The sequence below is a fragment of the Salvelinus alpinus genome, chromosome 15 (assembly GCF_045679555.1).
Source record: "Salvelinus alpinus chromosome 15, SLU_Salpinus.1, whole genome shotgun sequence".
In the NCBI taxonomy this organism is placed as follows: domain Eukaryota; kingdom Metazoa; phylum Chordata; class Actinopteri; order Salmoniformes; family Salmonidae; genus Salvelinus; species Salvelinus alpinus.
Genome location: NC_092100.1, coordinates 40,103,715 through 40,121,494, shown reverse-complemented (window position 1 = coordinate 40,121,494; position 17,780 = coordinate 40,103,715). Strand labels below are relative to the sequence as shown.

Sequence of the window (17,780 nt, the reverse complement as noted above, 5' to 3'; positions counted from 1 at the left end):
AGGAACAGACCAGGAACAATCTGGAGACACAAATGAGAGTAATGAACAGCTAAAGGAAATCCAGAAAACATAGCTAAAATGCTCCCAATGCTCATCAAAACACACTGTTACGATCTGTTGTTAAAAAAGATTTGTTCGAAAGGAAAGTGGAGTCTATCATGTCAGACATGCACATACAAGGCTTGCGCGTAAACGCCAGACAACTATATTAGCCTTCTGGAAACAAGGTTGCAAACTTTAGGATATGAACTGGAGCAGAAAGAAAACAACATGAGAATATTGTCCTTCCCGGAAGACGAGAACAAAGGAGACCTTTCCAGCTACGTGGTCAAACTGATATCAGAGGAGCTTGGCGTGGATATATCACCAGAGGATCTGGAACGATGCCATCGGATCAGTGTGAAACAGAAGAACGCTAAATACCCACGCATGGTCATCTTCAAGCTGTGGAACTATCAGACCAAAGTCAACATTCTGATGGTACGGGGGGGAAAGGAGATCAAAATCCACGGCCAGTCCGTTCGATTCGTCCAGGACCTGTCTGCTAAGCTGAGAAAAAAACGCAAGCAATACATTCCCATCAGACAGTCACTGGAGGAAAAGGAATCAAGTCTCAACTTTGCTTCCCGGCAGTGCTGTGGGTATGGAAGGGAACACAAAAGCTGGAATTCACAAGCGCCGATGAAGCCCTAAACCGGCTGCAAGAGACATATACAGTTGAAGGAGAGCCCACTGCCCTGAGGAGAGGACAACGCTGGAAAAAGCAATAAGCACATACAGTGATGTCTAAAACCAGCTTATCGTAAATTGAGACTATTCTTTCCCCCTTCCCCAAATACAATCTAAACTCTACTGTCCCCAAGTAACTGTTCTTCTCTAGGAAGTAATGATAGAAGTACCAATGCCAATGGACTATATGGACACAGAAAAGACAATACAAAAGAGAAAATATAGCACATATGTCAATAATTGTTCTGTGTGTGTGTGTGTGTGTGTGTGTGTGTGTGTGCATATGAATGGGAGTGTGAAGGAGGGTGAATATGAGGGTGGGAGAGAATGGGTGGGTGGATGCGTAGGGTATATGTTGTATGTGAATAAAGGAGAATGGATAAGTCGATGGGTGTAAATGTGTCTGAGAAGAGGAGAAGGGGAAAAGATGGGAGGTTGGGATAAACTTTGCCGGGACGGGTAAGGGAGGGCATGGTTCGGAGGTGTTGGGGCAAGGGTGTGTAAGGGTGAGAGGTTGGGACAAGGTTAGCTTGGGTGGGGGAAAGGGAGGTGGAGAGGGAAGGGTTGGCTTGAGAGAGAGAGAAGGAAGGATTTAACTATACTACAATGTAATTTTATTTATTTTTGTGACTTGCAAACCTGCTGTAAAATGAATGAGTTCTGGAGAAATTAGCAGAGAATGTTGAGTCATTATTAGTCCTTGTTTGTCATTATAGCTAAGATTCAATGGTGGTTATTGGTGAGAGTGTAGAGGGGCTCTATCCACGGTATTGGGATGGGGTGACTGGCAAGGGCATCAGACACTTCTCTGACGTATGTGTGGGGCTCTACTCATCCCACCGTCTCTCGGTGGACCCACACTTCAGTCTCTCGGTGGACCCACTTTCCCCAAGTAGACCCCCACCAGCCACTATACTTTTAATTTACAAGGTAATACAAACTGACCACAGTACTTATGTGTCAGTGTTCCTCCAATGTATGTACAATGACATAACCCAGTCTTTTGGAGCTTGAAAGCCCTAAAACGGCATAACGCCACAAAGTACAAAGAAGTACTTTGCTTTATGTTTCTTGTGTGTTCTCTGTTAAATGGCTGCTCAGCCCACAGGCTCACACACTATATATGTAATGTATATAATAACTATGTATTCATACTATGACTATCCCATTCCATGGAATGCCCACAGCCCTCCTATGACATGTCGGCTAAAATGTTTTATCTGGTTCGCCAATGATAGGCGGAACAGACAAGGTTAACTTTGATTCTATACAAGTAAAAATCCAACTTACAACTTGGAAAGGTCACAGGCTTCATGATAGGAAAAAAAGCATATGGTTCTTGAACACTTAGAGATTGTCAGCAGATGTTTTTTTTTGCGAGTCATATTTCAAAAAGGAGAAATGTAATATTTAAAGAGGAACCAGGTTGGAGAGACCTACGCTGCCACCTGCTGTAGTAACAGCAGGTGGCAGCGAATACGAATACACCCTTTTTCCTTATATCCCAGCAAACGGACTAAGAAGGCCGTTTTCTAATGTTGACTTGTACCTTACATGGTGAAGAATACACATTGTTTTCATTGGAAGTGAGTAAATGTTTTACTCATGTTGGCCACGGTGAAGGAGAGCCCACAGGCTTTGGTAGCGGGCCGTGTCAGTGGCACTGTATTGTCCTCAAAGTGAGCAAAGAAGTTGTTTAATTTGTCTGGGAGCAAGACGTCGATGTCCACAACAGGGCTGGTTTTCTTTTTGTAATCCGTGATTGACTGTAGACCCTGCCACATACGTCTCGTGTTTGAGCCATTGAATTGCAACTACTTTGTCTCTATACTCGCGCTTTTCTTGTTTGATTGCCTTGCGGAGGGAATACACTGGAGGGAATAGCTGCACTGTTTGTATTCTGTCATGTTTCCGGTCGCCATGATTAAAAGCGGTGGTTTGCTCTTTCAGTTTTGCGCGAACGCTGCCATCAATACACTGTTTCTGGTTAGGGGAGGTTTTAATAGTCACAGTGGGTACAACATCACCGATGCACTTGCTAATAAACTCTCTCACCGAGTCAGCGTATATGTCAATGTTGTTGTCTGAGGCTACCCGGAATATATCCAAGTCCACGTGATCGAAGCAATCTTGAAGCGTGGAATCTGATTGGTCAGACCAGCGTTGGATAGACCTGAACACGGGCTTTTCCTGTTTTAGTTTCTCTCTATAGGCTGGGAGCAACAAAATGGAGTCATGGTCAGCTTTGCTGAAGGGAGGTTGGGGGAGGTGAAGACAGGATTTGTCTAGGATATTATAGTTTACACAGGTTCCACCACTGACATTCAACATTATGAGGGGCTTGGGGTGTCCGGGGCCATGGTGATGACCATGCTGGCTCCTCATCTTGGCAAGGGACACACTTTGTTTGTGGACAACTGGTACAGCAGTCCCACACTCTTCCAGCATCTGCTCTCCAACAGCACAGGGGCCTGTGGCACAGTCAGGTCGAACAGGAAGGGGATGCGCCGGCATTCGGATGCGGAGAGGGGAGGTGGAGTTCAAGGAGAACGGTCAACAGCTCGCAGTAAAGTGGCATGACAAACGGGCCATGTCCTCTCCACTGTCCAATCAGCAACCATGTCGGCCACAGGGAAGGTGGATCACCTGACTGGAGTGAGAAAGATCAAACCAGATTGTGTGCTTGACTATAACCTCAAAATGGGGGGCAGTGGATAAGGCAGACATGATAAACAGCTTTGTGGAATGCACTCGGAAAACTACCAAGTGGAATAAGAAGATATTTTCCCATCTGATCGACAATGGCCACGCCCTCAATGGCCACATAGTTCACCGCCAACTGACAGGTGAGATGATTACTGAACAAGGTATTTTTTGTAATTGGACGTAGTTCACATACAGTTCCATTATGCAATTATTGTGACAATATCTCACCCACCTACCCACTGCCTCATCATCCTCTCCCTTCCCTCATCCTCCCCACTCCCTCATAGGTAAAGTAATTACCTACCAAAAGTACAGAGAGAACCTCATGAGAGAGCTGCTGGAGGAGCACCACACCCCTCGGCGCCCATCCACTAGGGGCTGTGCTGCTGCAGACAATCCCTACGCGGCATTTTCCCTGCAAAGTCCCTCAAACTGCTGCTCAAGGTAGTCGCACACGGAGGCACTGCAAAGTCTGCCTGTCTGGCACCAGGAGAAGGAAGCAGAGGATGACAAAGTACATGTTTTCAGCTTGTGAAACACCTCTGTGTTTCACCATGCTTTGAGGAGTATCATATGCTCAAGCACTACTGAGCACATCTGCAGCAATTAGTGACTGACTGACCTGACAGGTGACTTGACAGGTGACCTGCTATGATATTATGTCTTTAGAGGTGGGGGGTGGAAATGCAGTTGTTGTTCAGTCACAATATAAAATATGGGTTATGCATATTCATAAGTTGTCAGTCTTTTCTTGCAGTTTTTTCCCCTCTAGCAAAACAAGTTGTTGTTCAACCGCCACCAATACTTCAATAAAATAGACGACTATTACATATAGGCCTGTGTTTTCTTGCTTTGTTTTCATCCATTAATACTGTTGAGCGTACGCTAGCATACAAAAGCTGTCCTCAATCTTCACCTCAAAAGATGTCCGGTTCCATTTATGATATTGGCAAATAATGTTCAATACTGTTTGTGTGGGTGGTTTTTGAAAGTACAGGAATTATTTGTAATTAGAATACAATATCAGGAAATAGCAATACAACAATATTACAAAGAAGTAACGTAAAATAATAAGTTGTATTGACAAAATCCTAAATATGAGTTATATAACAGTAAGAAACAGTAGCTGTTGAGTTCCACAATTGTGCAGGACAGAGCTATGCTAAACAGTCCGAATGATAACAAGCCATAGTCATAAGGCCAGGGTAGCTTCAAAAGACAACACAAGCGAAAACTTCTGACGCAATTCTCATTTTTTCCAGAGCTAATAGAAGAATGTAGCTAGCTACATAAGCACAATTGAGTATATATAACACCATAAAGGTGTGTCCGCTGTTATAAGGAATACACACATTAAATGATGCTCCTTACATACAGTGAGCTACAGTAGAAACGACATAACATGACATGCAGAAACTATTATAACATAATAAGGCACTAATTTTGATAGAAACGCACACATGTCTAAAGTTATTATCATGTTTTAATGAAAACAACAATGAAGGCAATGCGGGCACCAGCTGGAAAATTTGAAAAAGTTTGTGCAGGTCCTGTTCTGACTGGAGATGCGAAAATGTCTGCATACTTGATCTGCGCTAACAATGGGGAAGTGCTTGGGGATATTTGTCCGGCACAGTAATGCCTAAAAAATGTAATGTCCGCAAAAGTGAAATGGCCTACTTTTATACGAATTAATGAGGAGGCAGAACACACCTCAATTCAAACTGTTAGAAAATAAAACAAGTTAGAAAAGCATTTGAAATTGACAAGTTGAAACAGCCTATAAATAAACGCAGGCAGTGTGCCTTAGTTTGAGGGCATGACACATTCCATGGCACATGGTTTATGAACTGATATGCAAAACAACGGCAGATTCAAAACTTAAATTATTATACAACATTTTTGCAACCAATAGAATGTTATATACAGTAGCAGTCAAAAGTTTGGACACCTACTCATTCAAGGGTTTTTCCTTTTACTATTTTCTACATAACGAATAATCGTGAAGACATCAAAACTGTGAAATAACACATGGAATCATGTAGTAAGTAAAAAAGTTTTAAACAAATATAAATATATTTTATATTTGAGATTCTTCAAATAGCCACCCTTTGCCTTGATGACAGATTTGCACATGCTTGGCATTCTCTCAACCAGCTTCATGAGGTAGTCACCTGGAATGCATTTCAATTAACAGGTGTGCTTTTGTAAGTTCATTTGTGGAATTTCTTTCCTTAATGCATTTGAGCCAATCAGTTATGCTGTGACAAGGTATACAGAAGATGGCCCTATTTGGTAAAAGACGAACTCTATAGTATGGCAAGAACAGCTCAAATAAGCAAAGAGAAACGACAGTCCATTACTTTAAGACATTAAGGTCAGTCAATACAGAACATTTCAAGAACTTTGAAAGTGCAGTCGCAAGAACCTTCAAGCGCTATGATAAAACTAGGTCTCATGAGGACTGCCACAGGAAAGGAAGACCCAGAGTTACCTCTGCTCTAGAGGATAAGTTCATTAGAGTTACCAGCCTCAAATTGCAGCCCAAATAAATACTTCACAGCGTTCAAGTAGCAGACATATCTCAACATCAACTGTTCAGAGGAGACTGCGTGAATCAGGCCTTCATGGTCAAATTTCTGCAAAGAAACCACTACTAAAGGACACCAATAATAAGAAGAGACTTGCTTTGGCCAAGAAACACGAGCAATGAACATTAGACCGGTGGAAATCTGTCCTTTGGTCTGATGAGTCCAAATTTGGTATTTTTGGTTCCAACCGTCGTGTCTTCGTGAGGCGGATTATCTCCGCATGTGTGCTTCCCACCGTGAAACATGGTGGAGGAGGTGTGGAGGTGCTTTGCTGGTGACACTGTCAGTGATTTATTTGGAATTCAAGGCACACTTAACCAGCATGGCTACCACAGCATTCTGCAGCGATATGCCATCACATCTGGTTTGCGCTTAGTGGGACTATTGTCACGAACCGGCTCAGAGCCCGTAACAAAAGGGAGACCACGTGGAGATAAGGAGTAACAAAATATATTTATTAAATAACGAAACTAGGTATAATATACAATGGGGTGTGTAATCAGTAATCAGTAGTGTAAGTGAATGTTTTGCATGCATGAATGTGATAATGCAGGGTGTTGAAAGATGTTGAAAGATGCTAAAACAAACAACCAAAAAGCACCATGAAACATAACCGAATCTATCAAGGTGTCTACATGGAGAGAGTCTCCTCCATGAATGGGGAAGTGGTGCATTTATCCCATGACAGTGGGCCCAGGTGTTTCCCATGTAGCTGACGACCCTTCCAACTCCGCCCACCGGCATCCTAATAAGGAACAAAGAGAGAATACGGCAGACAGAGTGGGAGGGTCGTCACACTATCATTTGTTTTTCAACAGGACAATGACACAAAATACACATCCAGGCTCTGTAAGGGCTATTTGACCAAGAAGGAGAGTGATGGTGTGCTGCATCAGATGACCTGGCCTCTACAATCACCCTACTTCAACCCAATTGAGATGGTTTGGGATGAGTTGAACTGCAGAGTGAATGAAAAGCAGCCAAGTGCTCAGCATATGTGGGAACTCCTTCAAAACTGTTGGAAAAGCTGGTTGAGAGAAGCTGGTTGAGAGAATTCCCAGAGTGTGCAAAGTTGTCATCAAGGCAAAGGGTGGCTACTTTGAAGAATCTAAAATATATTTTGATTTGTTTAACACTTTTTTGGTTACTACATGATACATGATAATGGGTTATTTCATAGTTTTGAGGTCTTCACTATTATTCTACAATGTAGAAAATAATGAAAATCTTTGAATGAGTTGGTGTGTCCAAACTTTTGACTGGTACTGTATATATTTTTTGTTACAATATTAAGTGGGGAAAAAAGATTGCCCATGTACATGTGTCCCCTTTCCAACCTGTGGTAACATTGTTTGTTGTGTGTCCTGCAGTATACTGGGCAGAATAATCCGGGTGACTCAGGAAGTGGCAGAATACAGGGACTGGATCACCATGAAGTGGGCTGATCTAACACTGAACTCCCTGACCTTAAACGGTAAGGAGATGAGACGTTGTAGAGCCCATTTTATTTTATACAATTGTATTTTAATAGATTTTCACAGTTATCCAGTCCAAGTACAGCACTATATCAAAACAGTGTAAACTTGTCTAGCCCCACATTTCTTACCGTTTCCCCTATGTCACAGGAAATGATGTCACGTTGCTGGTGGAGCCTCAGCAGACATACGAATGCAACAACAATCTCTCTGAGGAAGGAGCGGAATCACCAAGCTCCTCTTCTCCTCCTCCTTCCTCTCCATCCTTCTCTTCATCATCCTCCTCGCCGCAGTCTTCATCAGCTAGCTCCAGCGATGCTGTGGGTGCCTTGTGAAACCGATCGTGTTCTCTCCACACATTTTGCACCTTAAAGACCAGGGGGTGTATGTGTCAAGTGATTCTCTGAGACGCTTAATACCTACAGCCCCAGTGCTGACCTTTCCTTAGCAACTATGATGTAAAACCTCTAAAGATAGCTCTAAAATATTTTTCTAACTAGTAGTTAGTCTATCAGAAAGGTCCCTTAGGCAGTCTACCCTTTCATGTGTTAGAAGTTTCAGATACCTGTCGTTAAATTGTATTTTGCCCATGTTTGATTGGATGCTCTGAACCCTCCAGGATTCGGACGGAAGCCCCTGTAAAACGGTGTTGTCGCGTGGCAGGCGGGGCTTATCCGCACACAGAGCTGCCCCCGTAGGATTGACCAATCACAGGGCTACAAGTTCCTCTTCCGGAAGCCACGTGAGCCACTCGAACAAGAGCAAGGTAGGTGACTAACTATAGCATTGGTCACCAACCTGTCAGTCGGTCGCGATCGACTGGTCGATCTCCAAGGCATCCGTAGTCAATCACCAAACATTTCTGTAAAAAAACAACGATATAACCTTGCATTCCTATTTTTTTATATTTTTGTTTAGCGCTGTTGGCGGTATGTGCACTTGATTCAGCAGCCCTATTGCCAGGAAGGGAAAGTGTTCCCATTTTGAATCATTTCATGTGTCTGACGGTAGAACTCCGCTTACCCTGCAGGCCTACCGTGTCCAATCCGATAGCTCAGATCACTGTCTGCAGTTTCCTCAAGCCATTTGTTGTAAAAAAAGAAGCCTCTAGTGCACAGCAAATTGAGACTGAGATTTCAAAACTTGACTAGAGAGATTCAATGAATAGAGCAAAGAGCTGCTGTTTTTTAAAATGAAGTTCATGTTTAAGTTGTTATTCAGCACGATCATCTTGTTCAACACTTTTATAAGCCATGAAATGTGTGTTCTCCGTACTTTCAGTCATGCTACAACCACTACTGAGTGAGTATAGCAAAGTGTTTCGATAAGCTTGCGTTGTTATTATTAGAGGCAGAGGCTTGTCTTTTTTAGTATCAAGGAATATTTCACTTTCTCTGTTCATAAGAGTAGCAACTTGAACTGGTGCACAAGGCCGGAATAATGCAGTGCGTCTTGAGTTTCGCCATCAGCTGGAAGACTTTTTCTCAGTGAGAGAAAAATTGTCAACAGGTTCTGTTGTCAATCGTGTAGCATTCTTTAGGGGCCTTCGTGTTTCCGATAGTGACTTTCTCTCCCGGATGCCCGTACCTCAGATGAGTCGGTGTTGCGGAGTCTGATGTCGGGTCAAATGTCTCCTGGCTTCTGTGCTATTTGTCGCCGGTTACGGGAGGATACTCGAAGAGAGAGGGCGACCAGGTTCTGTGGGTATCCCCTCCGCTGCCTGTGTCTGCCTTGGTTAAGCAGCGCTTGCCTCTCTTCCCAGAAGGGTTAAAGTCCCACATCTGTGATCCGGTCCAACATAGACTTACGAGACCAGGCTAGCTAACACATGCTGCATAGCGTGCTAGCCTGGTTAGCTAACTTGCCACGGTGAGCTAGCTACTACTAGCTATTCCTGCCTCCCCCTGGTAGAGTTGCTTGGGTAACTCTCTTGTTTAGTATAAGTAACGCTATGTCGATTTAGTTATTCTAAATTTACTGTGCTGCGGTCAGAGGCTAGCTATTCTAGCTTAGACTAAAGAGCCTCCTGACTAACTTTGGCAATCATGCATAACTTCCAGTGAATTAAGCTTACTAGCATTCCCCCAGTGCTATGGCAACCCCATCCCTATTTTATATTCCTGGAGTTGGGAGGGGTAGCCAGAGCGGGGCTTGCATGCTCCTCCGATGAGGAAGTAGCCCCTGTGCAGCTGCACCACAAAAACATTGCTATGACGACAGTGCTCCCAGATTTTGCTAGGGCAAACAGGATACTACGTCAGTCATTGCCAGAGTCCTCTATGCCCATAAGAGCTGGGCTTTAGGCAAACCTGGGCACATAGATTGTGCTAGCCACTCACCTGACGCATCTTGCAGCCTAAGCCGCTCACTTCTGGTGTCCCTGTCAGGCATATGGGCCATGGCCCAGTGGTGGAATCCTCTGCTATTGTCAGGGAGCTCTCATGGGCTGAGTTGTATTCCGCAAGGTGATCACATCAGACGCGTCCTACGAAGGCAACTCTGCTCATCTGCGTGAACGTGCCTTAGGCATGCTGCAAGGAGCATGAGGACTGCATATGTTGCCAGGGCAATACATTGCAATGTCCATACTGTGAGACGACTAAGACAGCGCTACAGGGAGACAGGACAGACAGCTGATCATCCTCGCAGTGGCAGACCACATGTAACCACACCTGCACAGGATTGGTACATGCGAACATCACACCTGCAGGACAGGTACAGAATGGCAACAACATATGCCCGAGTTATACAAGGGATGCACAATCCCTCCATCAGTGCTCAGATTGTCCGCAATAGACTGAGAAAGGCTGGACTGAGGGCTTATAAGCCTGTTGTAAGGCAGGTCCTCACCAGATATCACCGGCAACAACGTCGCCTATGGGCACAAACCCACCATCGCTGGACCAGACAGGGCTGGCAAAAAGTGCTCTTCACTGACGAGTCGCAGGTTTGTCTTACCAAAGATGACTGTCAGATTTGCGTTTATCGTCGAAGGAATGAGCATTACACCGAGGCCTGTACTCAATTTGGAGGTGGAGGGTCCGTCATGGTCTGGGGCGGTGTGTCACCTCATCATCGGACTGAGCTTGTTGTCATTGCAGGCCATCTCAACGCTATGCGTTACAGGGAAGACATCCTCCTCCCTCATGTGGTACCCTTCCTGCAGGCTCATCCTGACATGACCCTCCAGCATGACAATGCCACCAGCTATACTGCTCGTTCTGTGCGTGATTTCCTGCAAGACAGGGATGTCCTTGTTCTGCCATGGCCAGCGAAGAGCCCGGAACTCAATCCCATTGAGCACATCTGGGACCTGTTGGATCGGAGGGTGAGGGCTAGGACCATTCCCCCCAGAAATGTCTGGGAACTTGCAGGTGCCTTGGTGGAAGAGTGGGGTAACATCTCACAGCAAGAATTGGCAAATCTGGTGCAGTCCATGAGGAGGAGATGCGCTGCAGTACTTAATGCAGCTGGTGGCCACACCGACTGTTACTTTTGATTTTGACCCTCCGCATTTGTTCAGGGACACATTATTCAATTTCTGTTAGTCATAAACGCAGTTGACAATGAGAGGATGTTTATTTCTTTGCTGAGTTTAGCAGCAAGAGGCAATGGTTACCTAGCAGTGTACGCGCCCACTCCACCAGGGGTCTGTCAGCTTCTTGGGCATTGTTTAAAGTGTTGACTGTAGGAGATATTTGTGATGCGGGGAGTTGGGCATCACCACACACTTTCAGGTTTTATCACTGGGATGTCACTGCTCCCAGTGTAGCCCACAGCATGCTTACGGCTGGGTCAGGGGAAAGTCACTAGGCAACGCAATACCCAGACTTCCGCATCTCTCAGGGTCAGGTCTGGGTGGTCTGCCATGGGGCGTTTTCATTTAGTATCTGTTGGCGTCCGTATGGGGCGTGATTATATTTCCCCATAATATGTGGTACTGACATTGAATGACTGAAAGGTAAAGTAACGTTAAGACTATAACTACTTTTCCCTGAAGGAGGGAATGAGGTACATCTGTTTGGCCCCGCACCGCCCGTTCCTGGGCTCGATGAAGAGCGGTATTAAATTGAAGGAATGAATCCGAGCCTCAAGCTTATCACCTGTGGAAGGCAGGGACTTCCAGCGAGGCGCGGACTTCACTGGCCTGGACAGGTGTTATTGTAGATACTTCAACAGAAGTAGTGAGAGTGCAACTCCCCATAGTAAGTTGTATGTAATTTCCCTACTTTAGGGAGCAGTAGTTATAGTCATAACATTGTTTTTAACATCATTGCAAAGCCATAGTTTTGCTTTGACAAAGTCATTTATGAATGTTATTTATTTCATGACATTAGTGATTTATTTACGTCTGTCCCTCATTTTAAGGTCAACCCTGTTATGTGAACTGAACTTTCATTTTAATATGGTATTTTTTTCAAAAGCAACATTGAACATCTAGTCAAATTATAGTGTAAAAGCAGGTGAGCTGGTTCTACTCTTTTTGGCCCTTTTCTCGTGTTTTGTGGTGGAAAATTGAGTGTCAACCCCGTTACCCATAGATAGACTGGCTATAATGTTTTAACAGTTAAACATTAACCTTGCATTCAATTGCGTCTTTTCACAAGTGGATTTATGGCTGATTTAAGATGAAATCGTCAACCTGTTACTTTATTTGTCATTTAATAGGCACTTATTATAGTATTATTTTTTATTTAACCACATCAAATGGGAATATGAGTTTTTTTGAAAGTGTCATAAAGAGCACATGTTAAAATGTTAAAATGTGGTGATATCCCGTTTTTTTTTTACCAAGTTACACGTCTCAAAAGGCACCAAATTGGTGGAACGACTCTATATCATACAAGCTTTAGTGTTAACTTACCACACATCCATGTATGTCACACTAAATGTTATTCCAAGACAAATTTCCCATCAGGGGACAATACAGTTCATCTTGTCTTATGTTTTTTCCTGGCAACAGGTGGACAGAGAAAGTTTGACGTCTCGTCAGAACAGCCATGCCAACACACAGTCAAGCGCAGAAACAGGACAGTCGTCAGGCAGGAACCACCAAGGCAGCAGGCGGAGCTGTCCTGGCAGGAGGAGGAAACCCCAGCCTCAGCACCAACGCAAACCTGCGCCTGCAGTGGAGGACCTCTGTAGATAGGATGCGCCATGTCACAGAACTCCACTCTCTGCCGCCGAAACGGAGGCGATCGAGTTACTCTTACCAGGGCTTTTGGTAGTGATATGTTTAAAGCCAAGTTGGAAGGAGATTTCTCCTTTTTCTGTTAGTTGAATGGGCAGATTGACGCTATCCTCGTCTTGAGGGCATAGTCTTTCTCTATTATGAACACACTGCCCATTGGAGGAAGGTCGCCGTGCCTGATCAGTTGTTCCTGTACTTTATCATTGGCAATACACCCTGGTGCATTGGTTGGGTCTATAACTTACTGGCAATTAAACTTTACAGCATAAATGACAAGGGAAAATGTATGGTATAAAACTATGGATATTATTGCTATATTGGGCAAAATGCTTGCACTGACAACACGAGTTGTTGAAAATGTACGTATTTCAACAACTCATCTACATTTGCAATGGAAAAAGTAGAGCAAAATGTTATTTAAAAAGGTGAAATGGAGGTTAGAGGGAGACAAAAAAACATTACAATGGATAGGGATTGTATATTTATCACCAGCTGAATTAAAATGAATATCGATTTGCCATCTCTCCTGGACTGGGCCAAGTGTGGGTTCTAAGTGCCAACTCCAACCATCAGCAAAATAGATTACTACAGTACCATGTATGAGAGCACAAGATCACGAAAGGATCAGGCCAAGGGATCATCCCAAATGGACCAGTTTCCGTGCATAAAGGGGATGATTTTTGTAATGATCTGTTCAATGGCTATTTCACAATACTGTTTAATCAACGTAATTGCTTATAGTCTAATGTACCTACTGGTAGAATACAAAATGCCACAATATCTGCAATTTGCAAACTTCCTGTACATGAAAACATCAATACTCCACTATTTTGCCTATTACAAAATGATTTGTATTTGTTTATGTATTTATTTTTTTAGTATATTTATATGAATCTATAAATGTTAAGCCCTATGGATGGAAAGTTTAGGAATAGCCTGTGTGTGCGTGTGTAAGAGATGGTTCAGAAGCACATTTTGTGCCGAATATCTCAGATGCCTGTGTTCTAAGTCTTACACCCCAGATGATAGGTTTTGGAAATAGTGTCTAACACTTTGCTTTTACTCATCCAGTGCTTTCAGACCACTGATTGAAAGTCATTGGCTTTGTTCAATTTCTGTATCTAGCCCTTTTCTCTAGCTCTTACTTCTTCCTGTCTGGCTTTTATATAAAAGGAGTGGACTGGATGTTAACAATACGGTGATAGTTCCGCCAAGCCTTTAAAGAGGGTGAATGCAGCTTCTTCCAAGTTGCTTTCACCCATTTAATCCTTTCAGATCCGCCAAAAGAATATAGGCCTAACTTTGACAGTGCAAATAAATTGTGCTACTGTTAATTGAGAACATTATACAAATTACACTGCATTCATTTTAAAGTTACGTAAAGTTTCAACAATAGCACTACTTTTGACGTTATCAAAATGGCAGGTTGACCTGGAGGCAGAGCAATTTCTGATGAGGTTAGCAGTGTGGTTGGGGTTAGGGTTAAAATCAGATGTTGACTGTGGCTGTGTCAGCTAGTGACTAGCCTGCAGTGGCCTCCAGTACATGAGTCATCCCAATAAATTCCAGCATCAAAATGTCATTAAGGGTTGGGCCACTGTTAGTCCTAGCATTTTCTTTTGTTCCCAAAATTGGTCCTCACAAAACATTTTGTGTGCAGTCCAGACATTTGTTCCAACCTTCAAGATAGCTCATTGTTTTACAAGTGATAATATATTGTAAAAGAAATGCATATTTCCCATTGCCTGTTCTTTATTATATGTGATTAGAATATAACAAAATTCATGACTAAGGAATGTTTTTTTTTTTTTCTGTTTGTCTTTCACTGCAAATTTGTTCATGTGCTCACTGCTCAATAATTTCAACACTGAATTGGTTTTTCAAGCAGACAAGCCACCATCAAACATCCTAAAAGTCAACAGAATTATTATTTACATTCAGTATGCCATTGTCAATTCAATACCAGTCAACATTTCTCTCCACTTTCCAACCATGAATGAATTTGAAGTGGAAAAAGGTTTTATTGCTGTGAACAGTAACGCTGTTTTGTTGAATGGTAATTTCTTTATTTTGTCTTAGCATTGTCTACAGCAAATGTACAATCCCTGCATTGAAGTTGTATTTTCATATGATTACTGATATTATTTAGCTAATTATATTTTTGTGGAAGATGAATAGATATAAATGTCAAGACCCTGAGGGTAAAAGTGGCAAGTGGGAAAATGTAAGTCTCTCATTATTAAAATAAACTTTTGAAAGAACTGCTGGTCTGTCTGCATTTACATGTCCCATTTAGCTCTCTTTTGAAAACGTTCTCCCCAGTTGAAGTTTTTCCACAACTCTCCCATTGACATAAAATGTATAATATAAATTGTGCACCAAAGAACAGTATCGCGAGTGAGAAGAGCCGAATGAGATACCATTGAATGCCTACCATTGAACGTCTGACTGACATGTCGTGATACCAACAACTGACTAACGTCTGCGTGACACCTGCATCTTAAATAACATTGAGCTATATTGTTCATCTGTGCAGGCTATTATAATACTGTAAAATTCAACTGCGTGAGGGTCTACTCATACAATTAGATTGTATTTATACTGAAAAATATAACCGCAACATGTAAAGTGTTGGTCCCATGTTTCATGACCTGAAATAAAAAATCCTAGAAATGTTCCATAAGCACCAAATTATTTACCTTAAATTTACATCCTGTTAGTTAGCATTTCTCCTTTGTCAAGATAATCCATCCACTTGGCAGGTGTGGCATATCAAGAAACTGATTATACAGCTTGATCATTACACAGGTGCACCTTGTGCTGGGGACACTAAAAGGTCACTCTAAAATGTGCAGTTTTGTGACAACACAATGCCACAGATGTCTCAAGTCTTGAAGGAGCGTGCAATTGGCATGCTGACTGCAGGAATGTCCACCAGAGCTGTTGCCAGAAAATGTCATGTTCATTTCTCTACCATAAGCTGCCGTCAACGTCGTTTTAAAGAATTTGGCAGTACGTTCAACTGGCCTCACAACAGCAGACCACATGTGGGCGAGCGGTTTGCTGATGTCAAAGTTGTGGAAATACTGCCCCATGGTAGCGGTGGGGTTATGGTATGGGCAGGCATAAGCTACGGACACCGAACACAATTGCATTTTATCCATAACAATTTGAATGCACAGAGAAATAATGTGACGAGATCCTGAGGCCCATTGTGAGGCCCATTTTTTTCAAATTATCTGTGACCAACAGATGCATTTCTGTATTCCCAGGCATGTGAAATCCAGGGGCCAGTAAAATCCTTGAAATTGTTGCATGTTGCGTTTATATTTTTGTAAAGTGTATAAATAAAACATTTTGTTCAATTCAAAATGTAACTGCCATTGCAATTTAAAAAACAATTGCCAATTCATTCCGGCATGACAAAACAATAGGACAGGGATTGAACCAACTTCCAAGTAAGCACTTAATTTTTTTAAAGTATCAAGGTAAGCAAAGTTGGTTATTTAATTTAAAATATATGTAGCCAAAGTCATATGATAAACTATAGGCTAGATAAATAAAGTTTCAATGTTATTAGAATTTTAGCACATTTGTAAGCTAGCTGCTAACTTAGCTAGCTAAACAGAAAAGGCTACTTTAATTTGCCACTTTAGAAGCTGGCCAGCTAGCTAATTTTTGTATTAAGGGATACACTAAATAGAATTACAGACCCAGCCAGACATTGGCAATTAGCCAAGTCTTTATTTCAGGGCGCAACTTTCACTGGGGACCGGGGGGACATGACCCCCCCCCAACATTCCTTTTGGTCCCCCAGTTTTATCATTGCACTGTGATAAACTCGGCAATGTTGTGATTTAGGACTAAGTGGACGACTCCGAGAGGTCGGGTAGGCTGTTTTCCGGTTTCAGCCGGCTGGATTTAGGACCACACAGACACAACAGAGCAGAGCGTGCAGACAGGTGGTGTGAAGGCAAAGCTTCAGTATAGGACCAGCACAGGAGAGATGAACAGAGGTAGCTGCTGTCTGTTGCACCTTTTCTCAGAGTTTAAAAAGCAAGCAGAGCAGAAACTGGCTACTATTTGGTTGACTGATCTAGCTGGCAAGATAACTACTGTTTGACAGAAAAGAAAAAAAGTATTCCCAGTGCTGAGCTAGTAGTGTACATGTGACATGTAACATTAGCTAATGTTTCACCCCCTCTGGACTGAAGTGAATGAACTACAAGCAGCTAGCTAATAGCTACTACAGCCAGTTCAGCTCTAGCTAGCATCTACCTAACTGTCGGGTAGCAGTTTCTAACAGCTGTTGTGTGTATGGAAATGTTTTGTAGCCTTTTCTGTCCGGTTTTCAACAGAAGTAAATTTGATGTACCACTTAGCTAGAGCTAGCCAAAAGTTGGCTAACGTTAGCTTGCTAGCTCACTAACTTTAGCTATTGTTTTTGCCTCAGTCACATGTCGTGGAAAATTGCAAGATTATGTTATAATGCTTGTATTGCATTATAATGGTTGTTTTATTCGACAGAATAGAGTATTCTGTTAACTATTGTGTGTGTGTTTCACTGATGGGCCTCTATGAGATAGCACTGACAGAGGAGATTTACGATGTCTTTGGGTGATAAAATCTAAAGAGCATTCCAGATAACATGAGGTAATGTTTTTGTGCTATGAAGTACCAGGAACGAGATTAGAACCTCGTTTTAGGGACCAAACTGAACGATAATTTATAGCGAATGCTATCTCGCTATGGGATACTCCTCTCTCTCAAGTAAAAGTCTTTCTTTGTGAACAGTTCCTAAGATCTGTGGTTCGTCATGTAAGTTGAGAGGGGTGTATCTTGGTTATAAGAGATCTTTGTACTTTTCTGTTAACACTTTCAATGGTTCATTAGAGATAGCGCATCATTGAAAGTCAAAGGCTATTGCAAAGCTCTTATTATTAAAGATGTAGTTTAAGTATAACTCTGACTGGTGTGTGAAGCTTGTAACTCTCCTCATTTGGTAAAGCAGAAATATGCCACCACACACACTAGACCTGAATCAAATTATGAAACCAGCAGCCAAATGATTGAAGACCTATATTCTGA

General features: G+C 42.6%; 1 protein-coding gene across 1 annotated transcript in view; it reads left to right on the top strand.

Annotated features, from left to right (window-relative positions):
• The window catches only part of LOC139540068 (terminal nucleotidyltransferase 4B-like), a 52,083-nt gene extending 37,130 nt beyond the window's left edge, over positions 1–14,953 (top strand). The window contains exons 9-12 of the mRNA XM_071343616.1: positions 7,397–7,500; positions 7,652–7,821; positions 8,121–8,267; positions 12,465–14,953. Of these exons, the coding sequence (XP_071199717.1) occupies positions 7,397–7,500; positions 7,652–7,821; positions 8,121–8,267; positions 12,465–12,650 (607 nt within the window). The 3' untranslated portion in view covers positions 12,651–14,953. The remainder of the gene's footprint in view (positions 1–7,396; positions 7,501–7,651; positions 7,822–8,120; positions 8,268–12,464) is intronic.
• Positions 14,954–17,780: the final 2,827 nt, after the last annotated feature.